This window comes from Lissotriton vulgaris, chromosome 8, assembly GCF_964263255.1.
Source record: "Lissotriton vulgaris chromosome 8, aLisVul1.2, whole genome shotgun sequence".
NCBI lineage: Eukaryota > Metazoa > Chordata > Amphibia > Caudata > Salamandridae > Lissotriton > Lissotriton vulgaris.
In genome coordinates, this window is record NC_141696.1 from 14,727,350 (window position 1) to 14,752,704 (window position 25,355).

At 44.9% G+C, this 25,355-nt stretch overlaps 1 protein-coding gene across 1 annotated transcript; it reads left to right on the forward strand.

Annotated features, from left to right (window-relative positions):
• Positions 1 to 2,331: 2,331 nt before the first annotated feature.
• LOC147693231 (tyrosinase-like) lies at positions 2,332 to 24,905 on the forward strand. Its single transcript, XM_086933201.1, has 5 exons — positions 2,332 to 2,433; positions 9,079 to 9,907; positions 17,622 to 17,835; positions 20,195 to 20,336; positions 23,544 to 24,905. The coding sequence occupies exons 2-5, from the start codon at positions 9,113 to 9,115 to the stop codon at positions 23,752 to 23,754; spliced, it is 1,362 nt and encodes a 453-aa protein (XP_086789327.1). The 5' UTR covers positions 2,332 to 2,433; positions 9,079 to 9,112; the 3' UTR covers positions 23,755 to 24,905.
• The last annotated feature ends 450 nt before the right edge of the window (positions 24,906 to 25,355 follow it).

Here is a 25,355-nt window from a genome sequence, read left to right on the forward strand (position 1 = left end):
CGCGGGTCCAGTTTTTTTTCTAGTTTTCGGTACTTTCGCTTGGAGACCTGGAGGCCTAGAGGACTTCGGTGAACCAGCTGGCTCTCTTGCTGGTGTGGGTGTTCTAGGGGTTTCTTGAGTGCAGTGGGGCGAGGGTGTTGGTGCAGATGTTAATCCATTGTCTGAGGCTGCGGGCTGCGTCGTCTGAGTCGGCTGAGTCTGCGGGTGGCTTCTGGGCTAGGGCAAAGGTTAGCTGGTTCTCGGTGATCTTGCCCCAGCTGCGGCGAGGCATCTGCTGGGTGCGGTGGTGTCGCGGCCGCGTCGGGTCCGGCATATATGTGGAGGTGGGAGGGAGGGAGGAGCAGCTGGGAGGCGGGAGGCGGGAGGTGGGAGCAGCGAATGGGCAGTGGTCAGTCAGGAGGGCGGGCTGCAGGGGACACTGCGGCGGGGGAGACGAGTGGCACAGAAGGCAAAAATGGGGCACAGAAGGGGGAAAACAGTAGCACAGAAGGCAAAAAAACAGGGCACAAGGAGGGGGAAAACAGTGGCACAGAAGGCAAAAAACAGGGCACAAGGAGGAGGAAAACAGTGGCACAGAAGACAAACAAACGGGGCACCAAGACGGAAGAAGCACACTTACAAGCGAGACCTCAGCAGTGGCAGGGGCACACAGGCGGAGCTGTGCGGAGGGGGAGCGACCTACATATATGATATACCGATCTGCGTATGATAAAACCTTCTAAAATACCAGCCCAAATGACTTGTTTGTGCTGGTTCTGGGTCAGTGTTGAGGAGGACTCAACTATAACCTGAACGTATTTGCAGTCTAGGTGTAGAACTTTTTCACACGGCTGTGGGGAAGGCTTCACAGGAATTCGGTCTGTGTTCTCTGCTCTGTGACCTAGGGTACTTTGACTACCCACCTACCTAGAGTACTAGGGTACATTTACTACCTACCTAGAGTACTACTCTATATTTACTACCTACCTAGAATACTACTGTACATTTACTACCTACCTAGAGTACTACTTTACATTTACTACCTAACTAGAGTACTACTGTACATTTACTACCTATCTAGAGTATTTTAAAACATAAGCGCAGGTGCACCACACATCAATTACAAAAACCGAGAGAACAAATGTATAATCTGTATACTACGCAAATATTATTCTAAAATATTCCTTTTATTCCAATTTCCTATTGCTTTAAAAATGGGGTGATAAAATCAGTTTTCACAGTGATACAGCTGATGAATTTTGTCCTACTAGAGGACTTCTTCAGGGCATTAATACCTCGAGGAGGTCAATCACAGCAAAGAGGAAGAATTAAAAGAATAACCAGGGCAACTGCCTAAATGTCGTTCCCCATCTAAGTAATGGTTACCTGGAATACTCAATTTCAAGTGTTTAGGCAGTGTCCCTCATAGTCATAGATATTAATAAGATAGAGAAGCAAGGGAGGAAGGATGTCGATTGGGTCCAGTGAGGGGGCACCGTCGGTTACGCAAAATAATGCGAAAACAAAAGGGGATTACACCTGAATCGGTCGATACTGAATTTAGGAATCAGTCAGTGTACAGGTTCCTTATATAAGAGGAAAGATATCAATAATACCGATGAAACCCCAAGGCAAAGGCACTTATATGAACTTAAATCTTGCAAGCCTGCTTACAATCGCCCAGTTGGATCACATAAGCACCTTATCATTAGCCCCAATACCGTATGCCGCCCACCCAAACTATATCAGTTGCAATGCAAGCTGTATGTGCTGGATCAAATGTCGACAGCCGATATTAGAATGTCAACAAACCTTCAAGAGCCAAACATCACGGCAGGAAGGACCGGGGAAATGATATAGTTTGGGTGTCTGTATTATTGATATCTTGTATAAGGAACCTTAGTGCTGGAAAGTCCTACCTGTCCTCGCTGGTGACTGTTCTCAACACCGCAATTCCAAATTATGAATGTGGATTTTAATCTACATTATCAGTATGGTAATCTTGTTATCAGTCAGGACTCGGAGGAATTTGCTGGGTGTGAAATATTTCATGTGTGATGTAAAAATGCTGTTGACATCATTGGAAATGTCTACGTTTACGTTCCACATATAGCTCACCTGTGTTAAATATAGAATATGAAATGTCAAAGTAGGGCTGTTCCCAAATTAACCTGAGCAAGAATCAACGGTGCTGGCAGTGCCTTACCCAACTCTTGTGAAATCTGCTGTTCGCTACAGTCACAGGGCCTGCAGGCGGCTTCCTCGCCCGCTACTCTGACACAACTTCCTGATGGAAAGCTGATCCCACCCTTTTCTGCAAGACCAGTTTCCCATGCTGTGTCTATGCCCTATAAATGTGTGTCCATCTGCAGACTCCAAGCACCTGCCGAAGAAGGTTGGAGAGCGAAGAGGTGGACCTTCATCAGCTGTGGATATCTAAGCCTGAGCACAAAGGTACAGTACAGGGCAGGATTCTGTTTTCCCAGGGACCAGGATGCGAGGTCCTGCAGTGCAGTGGTGTCTGCTTTGTGTGTAGGAAGGTCACTTGTGCACCCCTTTCCTGACTTTGAGCTCAAGGTCACAGAGGCATGGATGTAGGCTCTGAAATACTAGAGCCGAGACCACTATGAACATATGTCAACTGTACATCTACAGGTACTTTTGGGGGATCCATCTCTGAATGTGGGGTACCTGCTTATCCTAAGACGGTCTCATCTGTTTGCTTGTTGTTTCAGCTCAGACATAGTCCAGGGTTTGCTTTGTTTTTATTGAACTGTCTGCTTATCTCAACCTAACACCTACCTAAGTGAGAGGTGAACCACCATCTTTGAATTGCCTTCTCTAGTCTTTTTCTAAATGTTTGATCCTGTGCACTTTAAGAAAATTCAGAGAAAACAATTACATGTCGCCCAACACACATGTGCATGTACACATGGTTACACATATATATATACACTTGTGTACCTACATACTCTTGTGTGCGCGCACACATGCACATACACACTCAATATACACAATTCCTCTCGCTCTTTCTCTACTGTATACCCCCTCTCTCGCTTACATACACCCCTCCCTCTCTTCTCTGAAAACAGAGAAACCTCCTAATGAGAGTGAATCTCTGTCTAGACAGGGAGTTTCACAGCTGAATACGTTATAGTCAATTCTCTGAGTTAACACTATCCTGTGGGCCCCCTTTGACCAGCCACATTGCACATTCAAGTAGCAAAGATAGTTCAGTGGGTGCATGATCTGCTCTAGAGATCTCTGTGTATCTCTGTGTAAGTCTGGTGAGGGGACATGTGCCCTTTCTCTTCTGTGGTTCTCACAGTTCTCTGGTTTGGTGATAGTTTCGTGCTCTAGAGTTTCTGTAGTGGCTACTCATGGTGGAAAATGTTTTGTGCTCAGTGGGGCTCTTGCTGTAACTAGTATTTTTGCTAGCTGGCCTGCTTCCCTAGTGACACCCTAGACTGCTTTGCAGAAGTTGCTTGATGGCAATGGTTGCCTCTGGTGCTCCTCCTGACTTTGCCCTAGTACGCAGGCACACCATGCCATAATCACCCAGGGCCATAAGATGGAAGAGTGGCACTTGCAAGCACACCTGGCTGACTCTATATCTGTAATCTCTGTCATTTGTTGAGACATTTTAACACTTACCATTGCTGTGTGACGTGGATAAAAATTATCCCAATCTATTTAAAAGTCACACACCAAGGGGCTGATTACGATGGCGGTTGGACTTGAGTGTAAGGCGGTGGTCCTGCACCCCGATCACAATAGGACCACCACGATAGCAGTCACATCCAGCCCATTTAACATTGCAGTGGGTGCTGCAGGCAGCAGCACCTGCTGCACTGCTAAACACCCATGTTGGGAAATGTAGGGGGTACCATGGGTACCCCCCAGTGCACAACTACCTCCCGCCAACTCAAGAGGGGCCCGCAAAAGGCTCCCGAATCCAATCCCTGCAGCCTTGAAACTGCCATGGAAAGGCTTGCAGCAGTAATTTGGCAGACAGTGCCTGCTAGGCACCGCCACCATTTTGGCTGGATCCGCCAGGCAATCAGAACAATTGCCTGTGGGGGACCCGTGGCAGGGAGACTTTGCGTCCACCAGCACACCTTCCGCCATCATAAAATGGTGGCCGGAAAAGTGATTGGTGCCACCAGCAGCCTGCCGGTGGCAGTTTCACAGTCATTGTAATTGGCCCCTAAATGTTCACATTTTTCATGGCCCACAGCACGGATGGGTTAGGAGATAAGAGAGTGTCACTTGTAAGCATAGCCTAGAGCCCTGTCAACCAGAACTAATTTTATTTCCTTATTCTCTCTCATTTGCTGATACATGTTCATAGGTCTCCCTGTAAATACGGTCCAGTATATTCCCACTTGCCCTTTAGCAAGCAAAGGTTTGAAGTCATGTATTAGTATGAGCAGGAGAAAAAGATAGGCTGTGACCTACACATCTCTTTATTGGGTTATATAACTTGCATCTTGTGGATACATTTTGATCCATGTTTGGACTCCATCCAAGCCTGGGGGATATTTTCTTTCCCCTAAAACTAATTAAGGGGCACTTTCTATCCGTGCTGTTCATGTTAATGTACTCCTGAGGAAGACCTGCTGTGATACTTAACAATTAATGCATACCCAAAGGGTCGAAACGTCAACAAGTACATTGATGATTCATATTCACGGCCAACAAGCCTAAAGAATGTGCCAGTATTAATGTAAGCTATATGGAGTTGAGCTGTTTACAAATAGAAAACGGACTTTCTTCCACTGAATTAGTTTTTTGTTCTACATTTCTTTTATGTCATTTATGATATGGAGTTTTTAGACTGATGTGTCCGCATTGCGTGGCTTTCTCTCAGTATCTCTCTGTGCCTCTACTTGGGTGTGTGGCTGTCACTCAGTGCCTCTCCTTGGTGTGTGGCTTTCTCTAGGTATCTCTCTGTGCCTCTACTTTGTGTGTGGCTGTCACTCAGTGCCTCTCCTTGGTGTGTGGCTTTCTCTCAGTATCTCTCTGTGCCTCTACTTGGAGTTAGGCTATCACTCTGTGCCTCTCCACCTTGGTGAGTGGATTTCACTCTCTGCCTCTCTTCCTTGGTGTGTGGCTTTCTCTCAGTATCTCTCTGTGCCTCTACTTGGTGTGTGGCTGTCATTCAGTGCCTCTCCTTGGTGTGTGGATTTCTCTCAGTATATCTCTGTGCCTCTACTTGGTGTGAGGCTGTCACTCAGTGCCTCTCTTCCTTGGTGTGTGACTGTCACTCTGTGCCTCTCCACCTTGGTGAGTGGATTTTACTCTGTGCTGCTCCTTGGTGTGTGGCTGTCCCTCAATGCCTCTCCTCCTTGGTGTGTGGCTGTCCCTCCGTGTCTCTCTTCCTTGGTGTGTGTCTGTCCCTCTCTGGTGTGTGGCTGTCACTCTGTGCCTCTCCTTGGTGTGTGGCCGTCTCTCAGTACCTCAGTGCCTCTCTGTGCCTCTCCTTGGTGTGTGGCTGTCCCTCAATGCCTCTCGTCCTTGGTGTGTGCCTCTCTTCTTTGGTGTGTGGCTGTCCCTCTGTGTCTCTCTTCCATGGTGTGTGGCTGTCCCTCTCTAGTGTGTGGCTGTCACTCTGTGCCTCTCCTTGGTGTGTGGCTGTCCCTCAGTGCTTCTCTTCCTTGGTGTGTGGCTGTCCCTCAGTGCTTCTCTTCCTTGATGTGCGGCTCTCCCTCTGTGCCTCTATTCCTTCATGTGTAGCTGTCACTCTGTCCCTCTGGTGTGTGGATGTCACTCTTTGCCTCTCCTTGGTGTGTGGCCATCCCTCAGTACCTCTCTGTGCCTCTACTTGGTGTGTGTCTGTCCCTCAATGCTTTTCTTACTTGGTGTGTGGCTGTCACTCTGTCCCTCTGGTATGTGTCTGTCCCTCAGTGCTTCTCTTCTTTGGTGTGTGCCTCTCTGATGCGTGGCTGTCACGCTCTGCCTCTCTTGGGTGTGGCTGTCACTCTGTGCCTCTTCTTGGTGTGTGGCTGTCACTCATAGCGTCTCTTCCTTAGTGTGTGCCTCTCTTCCTTGGTGTGTGGATGTCACTCTGTGCCTCTCCTTGGTGTGTGGCCATCCCTCAGTACCTCTCTGTGCCTCTACTTGGTGTGTGTCTGTCCCTCAATGCTTTTCTTACTTGGTGTGTGGCTGTCACTCTGTCCCTCTGGTATGTGTCTGTCCCTCAGTGCTTCCCTTCTTTGGTGTGTGCCTCTCTGATGCGTGGCTGTCACGCTCTGCCTCTCCGGGGTGTGGCTGTCACTCTGTGCCTCTTCTTGGTGTGTGGCTGTCACTCATAGCGTCTCTTCCTTAGTGTGTGCCTCTCTTCCTTGGTGTGTGGATGTCACTCTGTGCCTCTCCTTGGTGTGTGGCCATCCGTCAGTACCTCTCTGTGCCTCTACTTGGTGTGTGTCTGTCCCTCAATGCTTTTCTTACTTGTAGTGTGGCTGTCACTCTGTCCCTCTGGTATGTGTCTGTCCCTCAGTGCTTCCCTTCTTTGGTGTGTGCCTCTCTGATGCGTGGCTGTCACGCTCTGCCTCTCCGGGGTGTGGCTGTCACTCTGTGCCTCTTCTTGGTGTGTGGCTGTCACTCATAGAGTCTCTTCCTTAGTGTGTGCCTCTCTTCCTTGGTGTGTGATTGTCCCTCAGTGCTTTTCGTCCTTGGTTTGTGCCTGTCACATCATGTTACATCTGTGTAATGTCTGGTGTTAGCTTAGGAGCTGCATAGAAGGCATGAGGGAAGGTTACTCAGTGAGATACAGAAGTTGGTGTACAGCAGTAATCTAGCAGCCTGTATTCCAGCAAAAGATTTCATCCCTGACTCAGAAAATGAAAACCTGTAATTATGATGAACCCATAATGAATGTGTTGCTCTTGTGCCTTTGGTGTTGTGATGTAATGCTGTGTACATTGTTATAATTATAGCCCTACCACCTTACACCCCTCCCAGAAGAGCCTAGGGAAAAGCCACCCTTACATCCGCTCACTGGAGACAGTGGAAGGTAGAGATGCCCATGTCTCCTCATCCCACCCCATGGCTGCACCACACATACACTGAAGCATGCCATTCACCTCTGCTTCCACACATGGAGGAGTCCCCTGCGTTTCCACCCAGGAGGAGGCCCTGAAGAGGGAGACGCCCCTTTTAAGTGGTAACTCTGGAAGCGCATGCACTCCAAGCCAGGAATCCATGGCAGTCTGGAAATATAAAAAACTATCACAATTTGTATTAAGAACACAGTTGAACTAAATAAGAACAGTTGTCTTGAAAAGTAAATGGGGATCACAATATTTTGCCAGACTGGGAAGCCCTTGAGCAGGGCTGAGTCTGTGTTGTGTCTTCTTTACAGAAACACATGCTCAGTAATACATTCGGAGTAGCCCAGGGAATAGGTTGTTTACTAATATTCCGTAATTTAGAGAAGGTTACCACCAGACTATTGATGAAAAAACATGTAAAAAATACAGAATGCAAAAATATCGATTGCCTAAACTTGAGAAGATAAGTACCAAAATATTTAAAAATATATATAATTTATAAAAATATAGTTGTATTAAATATCGATTTTTAAATATATAAAATGTAAAATATTAAAATTAACATATAATAAATACTAACATTAATTTATAAAATAAAATATTTTCAAATTTATATTTTAACAAATAAACGTACTTTCAAAAATGTAAACACATATCTATATATATGTGTGTGTGTGTGTGTGTAAGTTCATAAACATATATTTATATATATGCATATAGAAATAAACTAATATTTGAAAAAATAAGATAACTTAAAACATCATAAATTATATAATATTATCACAAATATATGTATATATATGTACATATACCAAAATCATAAAATTTCAAAAAAGAAAAACCAATTTAGTCTACATTAAAAATTAAACATACATTTTTAAAAATGTAATTTTAAAACAAAAAATATCGATATTTTTAAATATTATTATTATAATAAATCTAACACATAGTTATCTAAATTACAACATAAAATACATTATTAAATATTAGAATAAATGCATATAAATTAACCACTACATAAAAAAACAGTTTTATACTAAATACATTTTTTTTAAAAACACTTCCACCTAACACAACACAAAATTCTTTACATCACACAAAAATAAGATGTACTACTCTAAATACAATAAATATAACATTAATTAAAATATTACATTGGAAAATACTACAGTTTATTATTCCCAGTACAATTATCAGAACAGTAAATACTATAATTAACAAAAACAAAAAAAATAATAGTCACACTCCAGTTAGTACAACAGTAGGGAAAGTATTGGATTGTGGAGGGGTAAAATGTAATATTCCCACTCCAGTCAGTGCAACTGTAGAGAAATTATTAAATTTGCGGAGATGTAACATTTGCTCTGCTCACTCCAGTCAGTACAACAGTATGGAAAGTGTTGAGTTGCGCAGGGGTAAAATGTAAGTGTTCCAACTCCAGTTAGTTCAAGATTAAAAACAAACAACATATTTTAACAATTTCTAAAAACATAATAACAAAATCAATATATAAATATGATAAAAAAAGGAAAGCATTGGAGAGCTTATAGGAAGAAGATTGTAGATTTAGAGATGCTCAGTTTCCTTCAAATTCCTTCCCACTTCTGGGATCCTTGCAGAGAAGCTTTGCTCCTCCTACTGGTGTCCTCCACTGTCTTCTCATCTCAGGTGTCTTTCTGATGCCCTATCCAGACTCTTGACTCATCTAATTCTTCTCAAACTTCAGTATTCTATTTTCTTCTCCTGGTTTCTGCTTGTCAGTACACAAGTCCATGTACATTCACAAAGACTAGATGGTGTCTGATCAAGAGACATGGGTAATTAATGCAACCAAGCGAATGTGAGGAATGACTCAGGTCAAAGCAGGCAGAAGTAAGAGACCCAGGCTCCTCCGAGGCTGGTTCCCACCGTTGGCCCAATAGTTCTATTTATGAAGCTAACGCTGTTGTTGCACTAATGTCCTCTGTCATGCCCATATATCTTGTTTTAACTCATGCCTTCCAAAGCAGGATAACATGGAATTCATTAAGTTTATTTTCCTCCCCAGGCAGACCCTAGATCATCAAATATCTGTGGAAACCATGCTGGTCTCTCTTGTGCTCCTCCCTGTGTTCCTTAGTGAGGTCCTGGGGCAGTTCCCTACTGCCTGCACTACTGACCAGGCCCTGAAGGACAGGCGCTGCTGCCCTAAGTGGAAGGACGGCAGCCTGTGTGGGGTAGACTCAGGAAGAGGACGCTGCAGGTTCATGCATCAGACCTATTCAGAGAAGAGGAGCTTTACTCAGGCCAACGATGACCGCTTAGACTGGCCGCATGAATATTACGATAGTGTTTGTGTCTGCAATGGGAACTACGGTGATTTTGACTGTGGAAGATGTAAGTTTGGCTTATATGGCGACAAGTGCACTGAGAAGAAGACCATCATCAGGAGGGACATCCGTGAGCTCTCTCGTCAAGAGAGATTGAAATTTTTCAGTTATCTGAGCCTTGCAAAGTTGAAAACAAGTGCAAGATATAAAATTCTCGTTACTGGCAACAGGTATGACAGAAACACCTTCCGCTTCGCAGAAGCCACTGTGTATGATGTCTTTGCCTGGATGCACTTTTATTCCTTTGCACCATTCCTAGATAATAATATGTTTAATGCAACCATAAACCTTGCGCATGAAGGCCCCAACTTCCTTCCGTGGCATCGGTGGTACCTCCTCTTTCTTGAGAGGGAAATGCAGATCCTGACCCATGACCATGATTTTGCCCTTCCGTACTACGACTGGAGCATGGACGGCAAGACGTGCAGCATCTGCACGGACGACATGATGGGCAAGAGCGATTCCCAGGGGTTGCTGACTTCTACCTCGTACTTCGGCAACTGGAAGGTAAATACACAGCTCTGCCTGTTTGTTTAGAAACTTGCCATGGTGTATGTATGTGCAATTAACATGTGCACTGGTCTGCAAAGCAGTGAAGTGCTGTATAATAGAAGGGGGCACAAAGTGGGGAAAACAATATATGCCTGCAATGGGATGGTTTTTTTCAGTTATTCATTTGAGTGAATCAGCCCAGTGTTCCTCCACTGCAATGCACAATTAATCATCATTTAGCTGATAGGTATCTTTTGAAACTTAACTTGCATTATAAAGGAGGTTAAGTATGTCTCTACATGGCTTCACCACTTACCATTGTTGTATTCTAAACTTGATAGGCATCCCTTTACTCTGGGGGGCAGCGGATTACATTGCTTGGAGAAAAATGGCTCCAAAATATTAAAAAAATGACAAACCAAGCATCCATAATCTTTATCCGCCTTATCACCTAGGGTTATAAGATGGAAGAGTGGCACTTGTAAGCACACCTGTCTGACTCTAGATCTGTAATCTCTGTTATTGTTGAGACATTTTAACACTTACCGTTGCTGTGTGACGTGGATAAAAATTATTCCAACCTATTTAAAATTCACAGACCAAGGGGCTGATTCCGATGGGGTTGAACTTGAGTCCGTACACCATTGATGTGGTGACTGGGACCACCCACCTGTAAGGTGGTGGTCCTGCACCCTGATCACAATGTAACCAACACGATGGCAGTCACAACCAGCCCGTTTAACATTGCAGTGGGTGCTGCAGGCTGCAGGTTGCAGCACCCGCTGCACTGCTAAAAAACCATGTTATGCATTTCCCTGCTCTACATGGCAGGCACCATGCAGTGCCTGCCACCTGGTGCACGGAAATGTAGGGGGTACCATGGGTACCTCCCAGTGCACAGCCACTTCTCCACAACTCAGAGGGGGCAGCAAAAGGCTCCCAAATCCAATCCCTGCAGCCTTGAAACCGCCATGTAAAGGCTTTTAACAGCATCGTAATTTGGCGGACCATTTTACGGATGCTGGCCGAGTCCGCCAGGCAATCAGAATGATTACCTGTGGGGGACCCGTGGCAGGGGGACTTTGCGTCCACCAGCAGACCTCCCACCATCATAATATGGTGGTAAAAAAGGGGGTGGTGATGGACGGAGCATCTGAATCAATCAAACACTCACACCCAGTCAAAAGATCTGGGTTTAATCCATCACCGTTCTTTAGCCCACTCTGACACCCCAGTTCAGACATGGCTATATACAAATCAGTCTGACTCTGTGCCTCATGGGAACAGTCCAGCCCGAACTGCCAAGCCATGTCTTCCCTGGACCGGAAACAAGCTTCCGATGACCGGTTTCTGGCATTCCAGCCGTCTTCAGCCCGGCTTGCTTGAATCCAGTAGCAAAGTGAGCAAGGGACTCACGTCTGAGCATACCCTGCCACACTTATGGCGGCCAAAAGCGGTACAAAAGGGGGTGGTGATGGACGGAGCATCTGAATCAATCAAACACTCACACCCAGTCAAAAGATCTGGGTTTAATCCATCACCGTTCTTTAGCCCACTCTGCCACCCCAGTTCAGACATGGCTATATGCAAATCAGTCTGACCCTGTGCCTCATGGGAACAGTCCAGCCCGAACTGCCAAGCCATGTCTTCCCTGGACTGGAAACAAGCTTCAGAGGACCGGTTTCTGGCACTCCAACCGTCTTCAGCCCGGCTTGCTTGAATCCAGTGGCAAAGTGAGCAAGAACTCACGTCTGAGCATACACTGCCACACTTATGGCGGCCAAAAGCGGTACAAAAGGTGGTGGTGATGGATGGAGCATCTGAATCAATCAAACACTCACATCCAGTCAAAAGATCTGGGTTTAATCCATCACCGTTCTTTAGCCCACTCAAACGCTCCGTCTATCATCCGCTTTTGTTTCGCTTTGTTCGCCCTAAGTTGGCAGGGTATGCTTAGACGTGAGTCCCTAGCTCACTTGGCCACTGGATTCAAGATAGCCTGGCTGATGAGGATTATGAATCCGAAACCGGTCCCAGGATGCTTGTTTACGGTCCAGGAAGGACATGGCTTGGCAGTTCGGGTAGGACTGTTCCCAGGGGGGCGCTCTAAGATAGGGAATAAGTCTAATTTACTATCCAACACCTTCCCTTGTGTCCACGAAGACTGGAGTTGGAATAGTAAATTAAACTATTCACTATCCAGCACCCCAAAGCGCTATGCGTTGTAAAGGTTTTCATTGTAAATACCGCGTTGTAAAGGCATGCGTGGTAAAAGTATGCGTTGTAACATCATACATCCGTGTTTGACACTGAAAAGAACGTGCATTGTTCTCTTTTTGGCTGAGTTTTAGGGCCCCCTAAACCCAAGGTCTCCCTATAGTTAATTTCACAAGCAAGGCAAGGCTTGCTCCACTCTGTGTTGTCTCTGGGTGGACAAGTCTGCTCCAACCTTAATGGCTACAATGTAAACAGTGAGAATGGGTTGGTAACAATTGTTACTGTGGTGCTTTCCACCTGGCATGGACTGTGAATGAAATTTGAGCCTCACCCTGTATGTGAAATATCTATCAACTTGTGCGTGCACTCCACTGTACTGCGCCTTAAAGATGGAGTTGCATACTGACCCTTCCCTGCAGGCCAGGATTAAACATGAAGGTCTACTGAAATTCTGCCGGCCTGGTGCACTGAAGGCCTTGCCTGCATGGAAACGCCCATCCAGTCCATGTAGTCCTAGTACACGGGCATAGAGTGCCAAGTAGATGCCATACACCATGGACTCGCTGAAGCTCTAACTAAAAGCATCATTGTACAAGTATAGATGAGATGAGTGTTAACTGCCTGGTAAGCAAACTGTCTCCATATGTCAAGGGATAGTTCTTTGTGGGTCTTCTCTACTTTTCCTATCCAAGTGGCACTCTGCTCCTCATGGCACAAGTCTATCTCAGCAGGGGTGGCAGAAGTCCATGTATGTTTTATGTTTGACATCATTTTCCAATGACCTGAATTTTAGAAGTGATGGGATCATTTACACATTAGCAGGTGTCCCAGCAACCCAGTCAGAGAAGTCCTTGGCTTCTATGCCACTACCAGAGGACTGCCTATCCCTGCCTGGTGGGGATCTCTCTGCCTGTGTTGCTTCTGCTGCACCTGCAGAGGCAAAGAAGATGGTGCAGTATGCAGAGCGGCTCCAAGTTTTCTTGATTCCACCTGGCATACTTACAGGTTGAGCCTAGCAATCACTTGTGCTGTCTTTTCAATACCTGTTGTATATACTTTGTGGGCTACAAGCACCCCAATTGGTGTTCCTTTGTCTATTTTAGTGCCCCTTAAAAATCCTTATTTCTAATTGATTAATATGTATTATTTGTCCCTCATTTTTTGTAAGTTGTTTACTGCCACGGAGCAGTGCAAAAGTACTTGTAGCCTTTCACTTGTCCCATTAAAGTAACTGCAAAAGGGACTACTTTTTCCTATGTCCAAGTGCACTGCACACGAGCATTCAATCTTTTCAGTCGCGCGACCTCTGATTTCCATTTCTACATTGAGGGCTGTAATTCTTGTTTTGATTGTTTTCAGCTCCGAGATCCAATGACCCTGTAAATCTTTTGCGCCTTTCTTCTATTACCTTTTCTGCTTTTTTTAGCGGATTCACTTATTTATTCTTACTCTGTTCTCAGAGTTAGAGTGCTTGTTCATTCTTTCTGTGTGTGCTGCGTTTGTCTTTTATCTCTGTCCTTTAAGCTGTTGCCCATCCTCTTTCTCAAAAGAAAAAGGTATGCTGTTCCTAAAAGGGACAAAGGGGAGTAAGTCAGAGAAAAGGAGCCACTACAAAAGGAGAAGCCTCTTTTTGAAAATGGAACCCTCACACACCCTTGCGGGTGTCATCCTTTATCATTGGACTTGCTCCTTGTTTGGTCAGCGATGCACCCTCAAGGGAACTCTTTATTGGAGATGTTTTTCCAAAGCTGTGATGTGAAGTGCAAGTTAAGGGCCCTTTGTGTAGATTGAGGAAACGTAGGTGTCGATGTAGCGATTAGTGAGTTACAAAAGGCTACGCAAGTCTCAAATCACATTTTAATCGATGAATATGTCTGGCTTATTAAAAATGCAATGCAACGTTGGGGACACTGATCCCTGGTGACTTATAAAACGAAGCCCCAGTTTAGTCCTTTCTCCTTGTCTATATGGCCTCTTCTCTGCTATGTTGTTGGCTGCACACACAAATGCCTGTGGCCATCTTAGAGATTTGCCTTATTGTGGTGACTCGTAATGGTCAAACAAAAATACCAAAAGGGACTTTATCGCAGAAAATTACCCAACACTATTCGATTGTATACTTTGGTTTGTAACAACTAGCAACTTAATATCACCTTACAGCAATGCGATCCTGTCCCTCATCTAAATGTAAACAAATGTAGCATGTAACAGCCTTGCACACTAGTTTATGGCCACAAACAATGCAGTGGGTTCACTTAAGCATACCAGAACTTGAAACTTGCACACAAAGTTCTGCTGGAAATGTATGTCTTTATACTATGCAGTGCAGCCACTTTGCATAGAACACCAAGTTTTTGTTTCCCTCTGATTGATTTCAGTGCTTGACATTTTAAAGATAGGCATACCTAGAGCAGTCAGGGGAGGCTCTAGGCTCATGGCGGCCCTGGGAAGGGAGCGAAGGTAGGGGGCCCCAGAAGAGGGGGTAAGGGCGGGGCGGATGCCAGTGAAGAGGGGGAGTTAGGGTGTTTGGTAGTGGAACAGAGCCGGAGGCCGCCAAATCCCAGCCAGGGACCACCACGCAAATATGTATCCATCCTCAGAGGATTAATATATTAAGGATATATATTGGCGTGGTGGCCCTTGGAGTTTGTGGCCCTGTGCAGGTGCACAGCTTGCACATGCCTAAGGCCACCCCTGGAGCAGTTCATTTCAGTATTTTCAGGGCAAAAATGTTGGCATGTTAAACCCTTTACCTGCATGGCCAGCTGGCCTCCAAAGGCCTCCCTGGTGAAGTGAAATGGGCCGTTCTCTGAAATGTTCTCTGGGTTGTGTCTGTGTGCACAGATATTTGAACAGTACAGATATGTGTCTTAGCAACTCATCAGCATACATAATGACAGACTCACATTCTTCGATATTTCGACGTTCAGAGAAATGTCGTTTTGTGTTTCTCTGTCCCCCCCCACCCCACTCTTAGCATTTGCGTTTTAAAATTCCTAGTTTGCTCAAAATCATACAATTGTTATTTGTTTTGGGCTCTAAATGCATACTTTTTATTAGTCCTGTTTAATGTACTGTACCTTTAAAGTTTTTACTTCTTTTTTTAGAAGATTGTGGGGTTTTGCCTGAAGGAAACCATTTTGGTTTTGGACACTGTGTCATGCTCATATTTCGGGGAAAATAGAGCTTTGGGCGAAGCTTAACTTTATTGGTTTGTTTACATGCCCAGGAGTAGTCCGGTGCATTTTGGATTGCTGATATTAGTGCCAAGAAGGGAACTGGGAATCAGATGGACTGTACATCATAGAGGTGATGTGAAAGATCTTAGGTGGTTGTATATATATATATATATATATATATATATATATATATATATATATATATATATATATATATATATATAACACACACACACACACACATATATATATATATATCTAAATATTTACATACTTTTTTGTATATAACATAATTTACGTCGTCTTGTATTTGTCACAAGGCAATGTGTCTGCTTCATCCGAACAAAAAATCATGAACCTGCCATGAAAAGAGTGTGTTCCTGAGCACCAAGGCATTATAAACTGTCCCTGATGGGGTACCATGCCTCCCATGAGGGACCCTGGCACTGAATACGAGTGATGGTTGCCCTGCCTTGGGTAACTGGTGGCCCAAGGCCTAGCAGGCTATCCACCCAGGGTGCCCGGCAGCAGAGCCTCTGTGGCAGCACAGCCAGCTGACGCTCTGTGTCACCAGTTCTGCAGTCCCGCCATCTTTGAATGGGATGAAGGACACCTGAGTTTGCTGGGGCAGGATCTCTGACAGTTTATGGGAACACTCCAGTCTGGCCTTACGAATTGCAGTGCCCCATGTTCTTGTTTAATTTATGAACAGCACAGATGTTGGTATTGATTTTCCATCGATGCATGTGTACTACGGCAGAATGGCTGGGGAATAACTCCCTCCAATTTAACAGCTCAAAAACGGAGGTACCACATTGCTCTATGGACCGGATCTCTAGACCCCTACCACAGGGTTTTTGGCCCCCCGAATTCCAAGGCACTAGTTTGCCTGCTGACTCGGTTCGGAATCTGGGGGTAATGTTCAGCTCCGACCTACAGCTGGACACAACAGTAAACAAAACGGTGGCTACGTGTATGGCTCTACTTGGTTCCTTGAGAAAGATCCTACCCTTGCTACCGACACAGGCAAGACCAGAGGTAGCGAGGAGCATAATATTAAGTCGCCTCGACTATTGCAACGCATTGCTGTTGGGGGCCCCAACTACTGTATTAGGAAAACTCCAACGAATACAGAATTTCGCCGCCAAACTGGCACTGTCGCGAACGTTTAGGCTCTATGTCTGGTTTTTAGAGCCTTACATAGCCAATGCCCGGCCCCTTTGCAGGATCTCTTCTCATGGTACCTTCCATCAAGACCACTCCGATCAGCCTCAGCTCACTTGGTGGTAGTACCCAAGTTCCTGAGGTCCCGGATGGGTGGACGGTCATTCAGGATTACCGCAGGGCGGCTGTGGAATTCTCTACCGTTAGGTCTAAGGGGCCTGGAAGATTTTGCCATCTTTAAAAAAGCGTTAAAGACTCATTTGTTCCCCAGAGCAATGTAAACAGAGTGGTAGCTGGTAAATTCCTGTTCTGTGTCATCATAGTCTAAGCGCCAGGATGCCCGTCGGGTGACAGTGATAGCGCTATACAAGAACGCCTATACATACATACATACATTGATTAGTAATTAACAGCTTCATGAGCTGAATATCCCCCAGGTCCACAGTGTTGTCACTATATTACATTTGTGGTATTTTGTTGCTTTGTTTGATAGGTGTGATTATCTTTCTTGGTTGATGATTTTACTGTACATGTGGACTTAAATTGTTGTTGTTTTATACAAATTAACAACTTTTCTATCTTTATTGCAATGGTAAAAACATATCTATTCTAAATGTTCCAACCAGATATGGTGAGTTCATCTTTAAATGCTCGGCCACAGACTCAGGATATTTGCAAACTTCATTCTCACCTGATTTTACAAGGTCAGTTCGGGGTGCAAAAGTTGAACCTGGGCTTATAGCATCACCGACTCTGACTTCTTCTTTGGAGGACACAAGGGAGTTTGCATTGGAAATGGAATGAGCCCTGTAGCTGTAATAGGGCCCAAAGAGTAGCAACAGACCTCTGCTATGCAACTGAGGCTATCTTCAGGGCAGTAGTGACACCACAACCAAAGTTCATTCAAAGATCATACAAGCACATGTTCTTGCTCAATGATTTTAATAGGCCCATGAGGACCATTGTTTAAGGAATTATAGACTTTGTGGCCCTGCTTTCCATAATATCACCAGGAGATCTACAGGGATCAGTCTTTAGGTGGAGGAGGTGTCTATGATGTATGACGTAGAGAAAAAAACTATTCAAACATGTACTGCCTCACACTATACAGCTCTCTCTTCTTCTGACTTTCCAGCTTCTAACTTGACTTCCTTCCATACCATTTTCAGAGTATATGCAGCGGGTTTCCTTACACTGATAAGTATTGCACAGTCGCAGAAGATAAGTGCAGGTTTGAGCCTATTTACAGGAACCCTGGTGCAGACCCCAACAACAGCCAGCTGTCCTCAGCTCAGCAAGTGGAAGACGTGCTACAGTGGAAGGACTATGACACCCCTCCGTACAATATCACTTCCAAGCACAGCTTCCGCAACTCTCTGGAAGGTAGGTGCAATACGGTCTTTCATGAATACCTTGGTTGTGTGTGAAGCCTCTCTTCTTCTTTCACATATCTCATCAAAGGTTGGACTGATGGAGAAGGTGGCCCTAAAGCCAGATGTTTAAGTCTTTACTGATTTGTACAGAGTGAATGATGTGAACGGATGTAAAGTGTATCAGATCTCAGGGTGTCAGTCAGCAACTGAACCTGGAACCTGTGCCTGAGGAGACAGTTCCCAGTTAGGAGTGGAGGAAGTTTTCTGTTCCGCCAGTGAAATTGATGGAATTTTGGCAACTCTGTGCTACTCTTGTAATGCTGAGTTCGGGACTAGGCATGGGCGGAAAATCCGTTCCGCTCGCGGATTTTGCGGATTTTCGGTAAATTCGCAATCCGCGAGAGTCGCGAATTTCACGCAAAATCCGCGAACCGAAATCCGCAAACAGGGATTGGGTCAAAAGTTCAAGCTGACTTTTGTAACTCTTTTAGAATGGCGCCAGCAAGCTGCCAGAGCCATTCTGAAATAGTTACAAAAGTCAGCTTCAACAGGAAGCTCCAATAGATAAAGTAAAGCAGGTGCTGCTCAAATTCAGTTACACAATCATTAATCACCCCAAACTTGGGGTGATTAATGATTGTGTAACTTAATTTGACCTTCAACTGGAGCACCTGCTTTACTTTATCTATTAGTGCTTCCTGTTGAAGCTATTTCTAGCTATTTTAGAATGGCGCTGGCAGCTTGCCGGCGCCATTCTAAGTGGGGCTGAGGGCAGAAGGGCACAAAAGTGGGACAGAGGGCAGAAGGGGACAAAAAATGAGTGGGGCAGAGGGCAGAAGGGCACAGAAAAAGTGGTACAGAGGGCAGATGGGCATAAAAAACAAGAGGGTGGCAGTGATTAGACAGGCAAAAAAAAACCCCGCGAAATTGCAAAGCGCCTCGCGAACACTCGCGAACATGCAAAGCGCCTCGCGAACACCCGCGAACACGCAAAAACAAAAAACAAAAAAATCCACAAATTCGCGAATTTTGCGGATTGCCAATTCGCAAATTCGCGAATTGCCAATTCGCAAAATTCGCCCATGCTTATTCGGGACAAATTCTGCTGTGGCAGAATTTTTTCTCATGCACGGCTCCAGAACGGTATGCTGTTGAGTGAGATTTCATATCTTCTAGCACAATTTCTGGTATGATGAGTTTTACCTAACGCAGCAGGTTGCCACCATTTGTGGTTCATGGCCAGAAGGCCGCTGCTCGAGTAGAACATCTACTAGAGCAGCGCCAACATCATCTTGAGTAGCTGCGCTCTCTGGGGTGTCACTGATGTCCTATATGTTGATTTTTCAGTATGGAATGTGTTCGCGGCACTAAATCACAACTTGAGCAGCACAACAAGCCTATTTCTGGCCATTGGCGGGACTCCAGAGCATGATTGGTGCAGAGGTTGAAGCCATGCTTCACTGCTCGACCTAAAGGCTACTACTGGAGCAATAGGAGGGAAGGTGAGGGAAGGAGGGAAGGTGAGGGGCAAGCCCTAATTTGGTACTGAGTTGGGATGAAGGAAGCAGAAAAGATAAACAAGATCTGTTTTTTTTTAACCTTCAACTCACTATCCACCCATGTTAGAAATAGGGAATATGTCAGACCTTCTGCTTTAAAATAGACAATGTTATACTCCAACCTGTGCAATAATTTGAAGCACAAGTAAACAATCAATTGCAAGGATTGACAAAGATCTTGACTGATGACCCAAACTATTGGCCCCACTCTACCAGCCACTCCCCAGGGACAATACCATAGATTCACCAAATCTTGCATTGAAAAACTGTGTTCAGGGACAGGATTCTTCACCGGCAGCCTTTATACGTGGTGGACCGTCTTGAAATCGAAGAACACCAACTTCCATCAAGCAGGGTCTTTATTGTAAGATTTAGAATTAAATGAATATGTCTTAATCAAGGAGAATGCTTTTGCTGAGCCTCTCCAGAACAGCCAAGTAGTTTAAAATATTAGGGCCATATTATCAAGAAAGGGCAATACATTATCTCCGCTTTTATCGGCAGGAAACTGCAGCTAAAGGGGTGATAATGGGCTTGATAATATGCCCTTGTGAATTCCCATAGAAGCCCAGGTCCTGGTGTTAACCTGGGCTTCTATGGGAATTCACAAGGGCATATTATCAAGCCCATTATCGCCACTTTAGCAGCAGTTTCCTGACGATAAAAGCGGCGATAATGTATCGCCCTTTCTTGATAATATGGCCCTTAGTGTTTTATTTATTGCTCCTTCTTTCTCCTCATGAGTCAGTGTGCTCTAATATGTTCCTCAACATCTCATACTAAATAGTCCATCACATTTTCCATTCACAGGCTTCGTTGATCCATCCAACGGCGAGATAACAAGACGGAGCTTGCACAACTTGTTCCACATGTTCATGGGCGGAACAATGAGCCTGGTCCCCCTCTCCAGCAACGACCCCATCTTCCTTTTGCACCATGCGTTCATTGACAAGTAAGGCACAATCTGTGGTTGAAAAATGTCTGAATGATCTATTAAAAAAAGATACTACAGCGGCTGCATAGAAAACCGCGGACAATTAGGAGAGAGAGACAGTCATCAAAGTGTAGGGACCACACAGTCACAGCTCAACCACCCCGTCTCTAGCTTCCAAAGCAAGAACCTTTACAGAGATATTGTGTGTCTGTCCACAGTGTACACACAGACCATTAGGGTACATCCTTAGATTTAAGAAAATGATAACTGACATATTAGCGGAGAATGTGGACCGTGTTAATATCCAGTAATGGGAGCTTTATTGTGCCCAAAAGCCAACACCAAGAAATGCATGAGGGGAGTCAAAATAAAGGTGGCAAGCCCCCTTGAGTCTTCTGATTGTGTATTCTGGTAGACCCAGGTATAACGAGTTACCATTGTTCGGTGTCGATTCAGTAATTACGTCCATAAATAAACAGCCATCATGGCCTCTCAACTGCTTGCTCATACCCTCTCAAAAAAGTATGTTATATATTCTAAGAGATAATCCAAGCAACAAACCAAGTCCCTTACCTCCACTTTCACCCTTCAGATTTATGTCATGTATTCTAATAAATATAGATTGTGACAAGTCCAGCCTATCACCCTCAAGATGCAGGGTAACCATTCAGACAGCTGGCCCGTGCGTGTCTAATTCACTGGCACCCCATTACGTCTGTTGCACCTTCTGTCAGCTAGACATAGCAAAAGGTCCTATTGGCTGCTGCTGCATTTAACCTGAAGTGTATGTTATATATTAGAACATTGGAATTTCAAGCGCTCCGTTCAAGGCAGTGGCGCAGCATCAGCCTATAAGAAATGGTATAGGCCCACTGCTCTCAACAGTACAATGTCCTAATACACAGCTTCTGCCTCCCAAAATGTATGGCTTGGGCAGGGGAAGTCAAAAAGCAGAGCATGTGCAGCAGGACAAACAAGAACCTTCCCCCGTTCCATTCTTCCGTGGCTCACAGTATCATTGGATCCTTGCAGGGGGGGAGGAGGGAATTCAGATAAGCTCCTGGGTCTCCCTGGATTGGCTGAATGACAAAGTCAATTTATTTAAGCCTAGGTGGAGCCAGGGGCTGACTTCTGCTTCTTTTTGCAGGTATTGTTGTGATGGTTCAACAGCTAACAGCGGTGGCCCTGCGTGCTGCTGTCATCTGTTGAACCATCACAGCAGCAGCTGTAAATCAAAGGCTTTGGAGCCTCCGAAGTTTCACTCCGCCCTGGGCTCTGAGAGGCCCTTGTTTTTGCATTCGGAAATTTTGACCTATTAAGGTAGGATTTTTTAATAGCCATCTAGCTCGTTGTAGTGAGCTATACTGGCAATCAGAAAATTGGAATGTTGAGAGATCCATTGAAGATAATGGAATAGCTCCAGCAATCCAATGTTTGTCCTTCAGTTTCTCCCGTTTTAATTTAGAACATTCTGCCCTTAGTGGTTGTAATGTTCTAAAAGTCATACAGCCCTTCTGCCTCTGGCTATACCGGTTGTTAAAGACCCCTTTCCTCATTATAGGCCCCTACAACAGCTATATCAATGGCCCGCTCCTTTGTTAACGCTGGAGAAGACCTTTTATGGCCAGTTTAGCTTGCAACGGCGGCCTATAAGGCGATGTTATAATAGCCAGAGCTACCCATTTATCCAGTCATTCTCCACCACATTCGCCACATAATGGGCCAGATTTATAGTAGAGTTGCGAAGCCCTTGTGCCTAGCATGAGTGAATGCAAAACATAAGTGAGATTTATCAAGCCACACAAGACCACCCTGTGTGGCCTACTAAATCTAGAATAACAGAAGGCAGCACAAATCACTGTCTTTTGTTACTCTGCGTCAGAGAGACATTCCACAGGGGGAGCGCGGGTGCACCCACACATCCACCCATGGTTTGAGACACATTCCCAGATTTTCCATTACTGTCAAACCTTCGGCTGTGTCTAAATGCTCTGCATCCCCAGGCGAGGCATAACAAGCAGAAATATCTTTTGTTCTCCTTGTTTTAGCATCTTTCTATGTGTGCTGCATTCTACAGCACACGTAGAAAGAGGAATTTGCCTCTCAGGATTGTTTTTGTGCAGGAAGGTGTCCCTTCCTGCACAAAAACAACCCTGCCTACAAAGTTGGCACCCTTGCATAATGCCGCAGGGGTACCTGCCTTGGTGCTAGAAAGGCAAAAGTGCGCGATCACTAGGAAAGGACAGAAGAGTGCCATATAATGGTAAATATAGCACATTCCTGCCCTTTCCTTTTTTCGCAGAAAGGTGGCCTGCTGCACCACGTAAGAGAGAAAGGCAGGAATGGGCTGTATTTACCATTGTACTGTGCACTCCATTCCTTAAGCACTGTCATGTTTGCCTTCCTAGTACCAATGCAGTCACCCCCCTTTGTCTCATGTCAGGGGTCCCTGCATTCAAGGCAGTTTTGTTTCAATCCTCAGAGCCGTTTTCCTCTTTCTAAGTCTGCTGCATTATGCAGCACACTCAGAAAGAGGAAAAAAATAAGATACATAAAGATATTTCTCCTCAATGCGTCTCGTGTGGAGATGTGTACAATTCGGACGCATATCCCGGACTACAAAAGGTGGGTAAATCTGGGATTGTGTCAGAGTCCATGGGTGGATGTGTCGGAACACCCACGCTCCATCCATGGCACACCTCGCTCCCACAGAGCAATGCAAGGCAACAATATCTTCTGCTTGCTTTACTCCAGATTTATTGATCCACTCAGGGCCATGCATGGTGGCCTCACGTGGCTGGATAAATCTCAGTTAGGTTTCGTGTTGCCCCAGGCGTGCTGCAAGGCTGATGCAAACCCTGATAAATGTGCCCCTCAATGTATACATCGGGTGCTAGCCAGATGTCCCCTCTCTCAGCACCACATTCACTTTCTCTGATATTTGATGCATTCTACCCGCCAGAGCTAGCCTCATTTCTACATCATCGCCACAGCATGTTTCTCTGTTTACTCAGGTATCCGAGCAGCTGAAACTGGACTATTACCATATCCACCTCTATCAAATGCTCCCCTCTCTCACCTGCATGTCACATGTTCTAAGATATGAATTACCCCCATTCAGAGTAATTAATTAACCCGGAACTCCCCTTCTTCATTTCAATGGTATGTCTTCTAATGATTGAATGTTTCTTGTCCTATTAACAACTTTCTCTTCTCTCTCTGCAGAATATTCGAACGCTGGTGCGTGAAGTACAACGCCACCAGTGAAATGTACCCGAAGAACAAAATATATGGGCACGGCCAAAATGATTATATAGTGCCCTCCATACCCCCAGTAATGATCAAGGACTATGTGAGAAAAGCAGCAATCTTTGGATACAAATATTCTGATTATGATCCTTCTAGTAACTATTCAAACACAAATGTGAAAGCATAGGGCAATTTTAAACACGAATACCCAGGCGCTCATCCCCGGAGGAGGTAGTGGCTGTTTAACAGTGCAAGAGAGACATAGGACAAATCTAGCAATAAACAGGGGTAGGTCTGACTGCAACAGGACATTTTAACAAGAGGGTTAGCAGGCAGGACAACACCTACAACATGAGGAATACCAGTGACTTTTCAACTATTGTCCAATCAATTTCTTTGCTCCTACCATTAGAAGGGTTACTCCACCTCCAACCGTCCTGCTGACAGTAGGACACAGGACCTGTGTCTTGCTAATTCCTCACATGCCACATATCATGACCTCAGACCTCCTGCTCTCTTTGGATATGGACTTGATGGGAGTTTTATTCTGCTGATTCTCTGCTAGGACTGTGATACAAGGATCTACCTCATTACCTGCTCTTATGACAGAATCCTACTTCTACTTGCAATAGAAATGAGTCCTGGATCGCTATTCATTACTTTGACAACTCACCCATTATATTTCATGGACATTCTTCTCTCATCAGTTGGAAAATCAGCATCTCTGCCATTGCCTCCACTCTCTCCTGAGAGGACTTATTGAGAACCTACAATAGCACTCAGGATGATGCAGGTTTAGCTTTTATTCTTGCCATTGAAACTTACAATCAGAGGCCAAGAAAAAGTCAAGGACTCTTTGTAAAACAGGTTCTCCGGGTGTTGCCATACAGTCATCCATCGTCAGCGGGCGCTGCGGTGCATCAGAGTATGTGTTTCATTGGTCCAGCAGTTGCCAATTCACCCCATCACCACCTTTCAAGCTCAGCGTCAGAGGGTCCTCTTTTAAGATGTGCAACAACAAATTTGTCGATGTACTTTAAGCTTGTCTCATAAATGATCCTGGTTTACTGAGCCTTACCAGGCACCGCTCAGCACCTCCATTTGCACATGCTCTTGATGGCTCATCCTTCTTGTGTAAAATCATATAACATGATTTCTAAACTAATTCCCTCAACTTGCACTTTTTGGCTTTTCAGTCAACTAACATTTGTAAAGTTATTGTATTAGTTGTATTATTTTGATTGTTGTTACTATTGATATGTAATGACCTTTCTTGCTGCATTAAGTATAGTTGATTATTAATAAATGCCTCTTATAATGTGAGTGGCTTTCCACCTTTTTATTTTGATTTGGTCTTCCTTCTCTCTAGGCTCCATCACATACCACTCTGCATTTCATAAGTGTTTCTTCTGTTACTTTGTGACACATGTAGCACCCAATGCCACCCCACTGTTAGGTCAGTGAGGGAGAGGAAAGGACAGACCGCCTCGTGTCATCAGAATATGTGAGCTGATGTATGGAGGTAAAAGGATTGGTTTCTGAAAAAAGGGGTGAAAGGTCCTGATCCCTTACTCGCCGTAGATTTGAGCAATACAATATTCTTGTTTATTTCCTGCCCATGACAGGGGGAAACCCCTGACCCCCTAATAGGTACAAAGTTCAACAGGATTGTCTGGGCCAGGATAGTTTTATGGTTCTTCTCAGGAAAAAATTTGAAACACGCACTGATTTTTTAGTGTGAATTATTTATGAAAGAACTGTCACTCTATCCTCAAGAGTGAGTGGAAA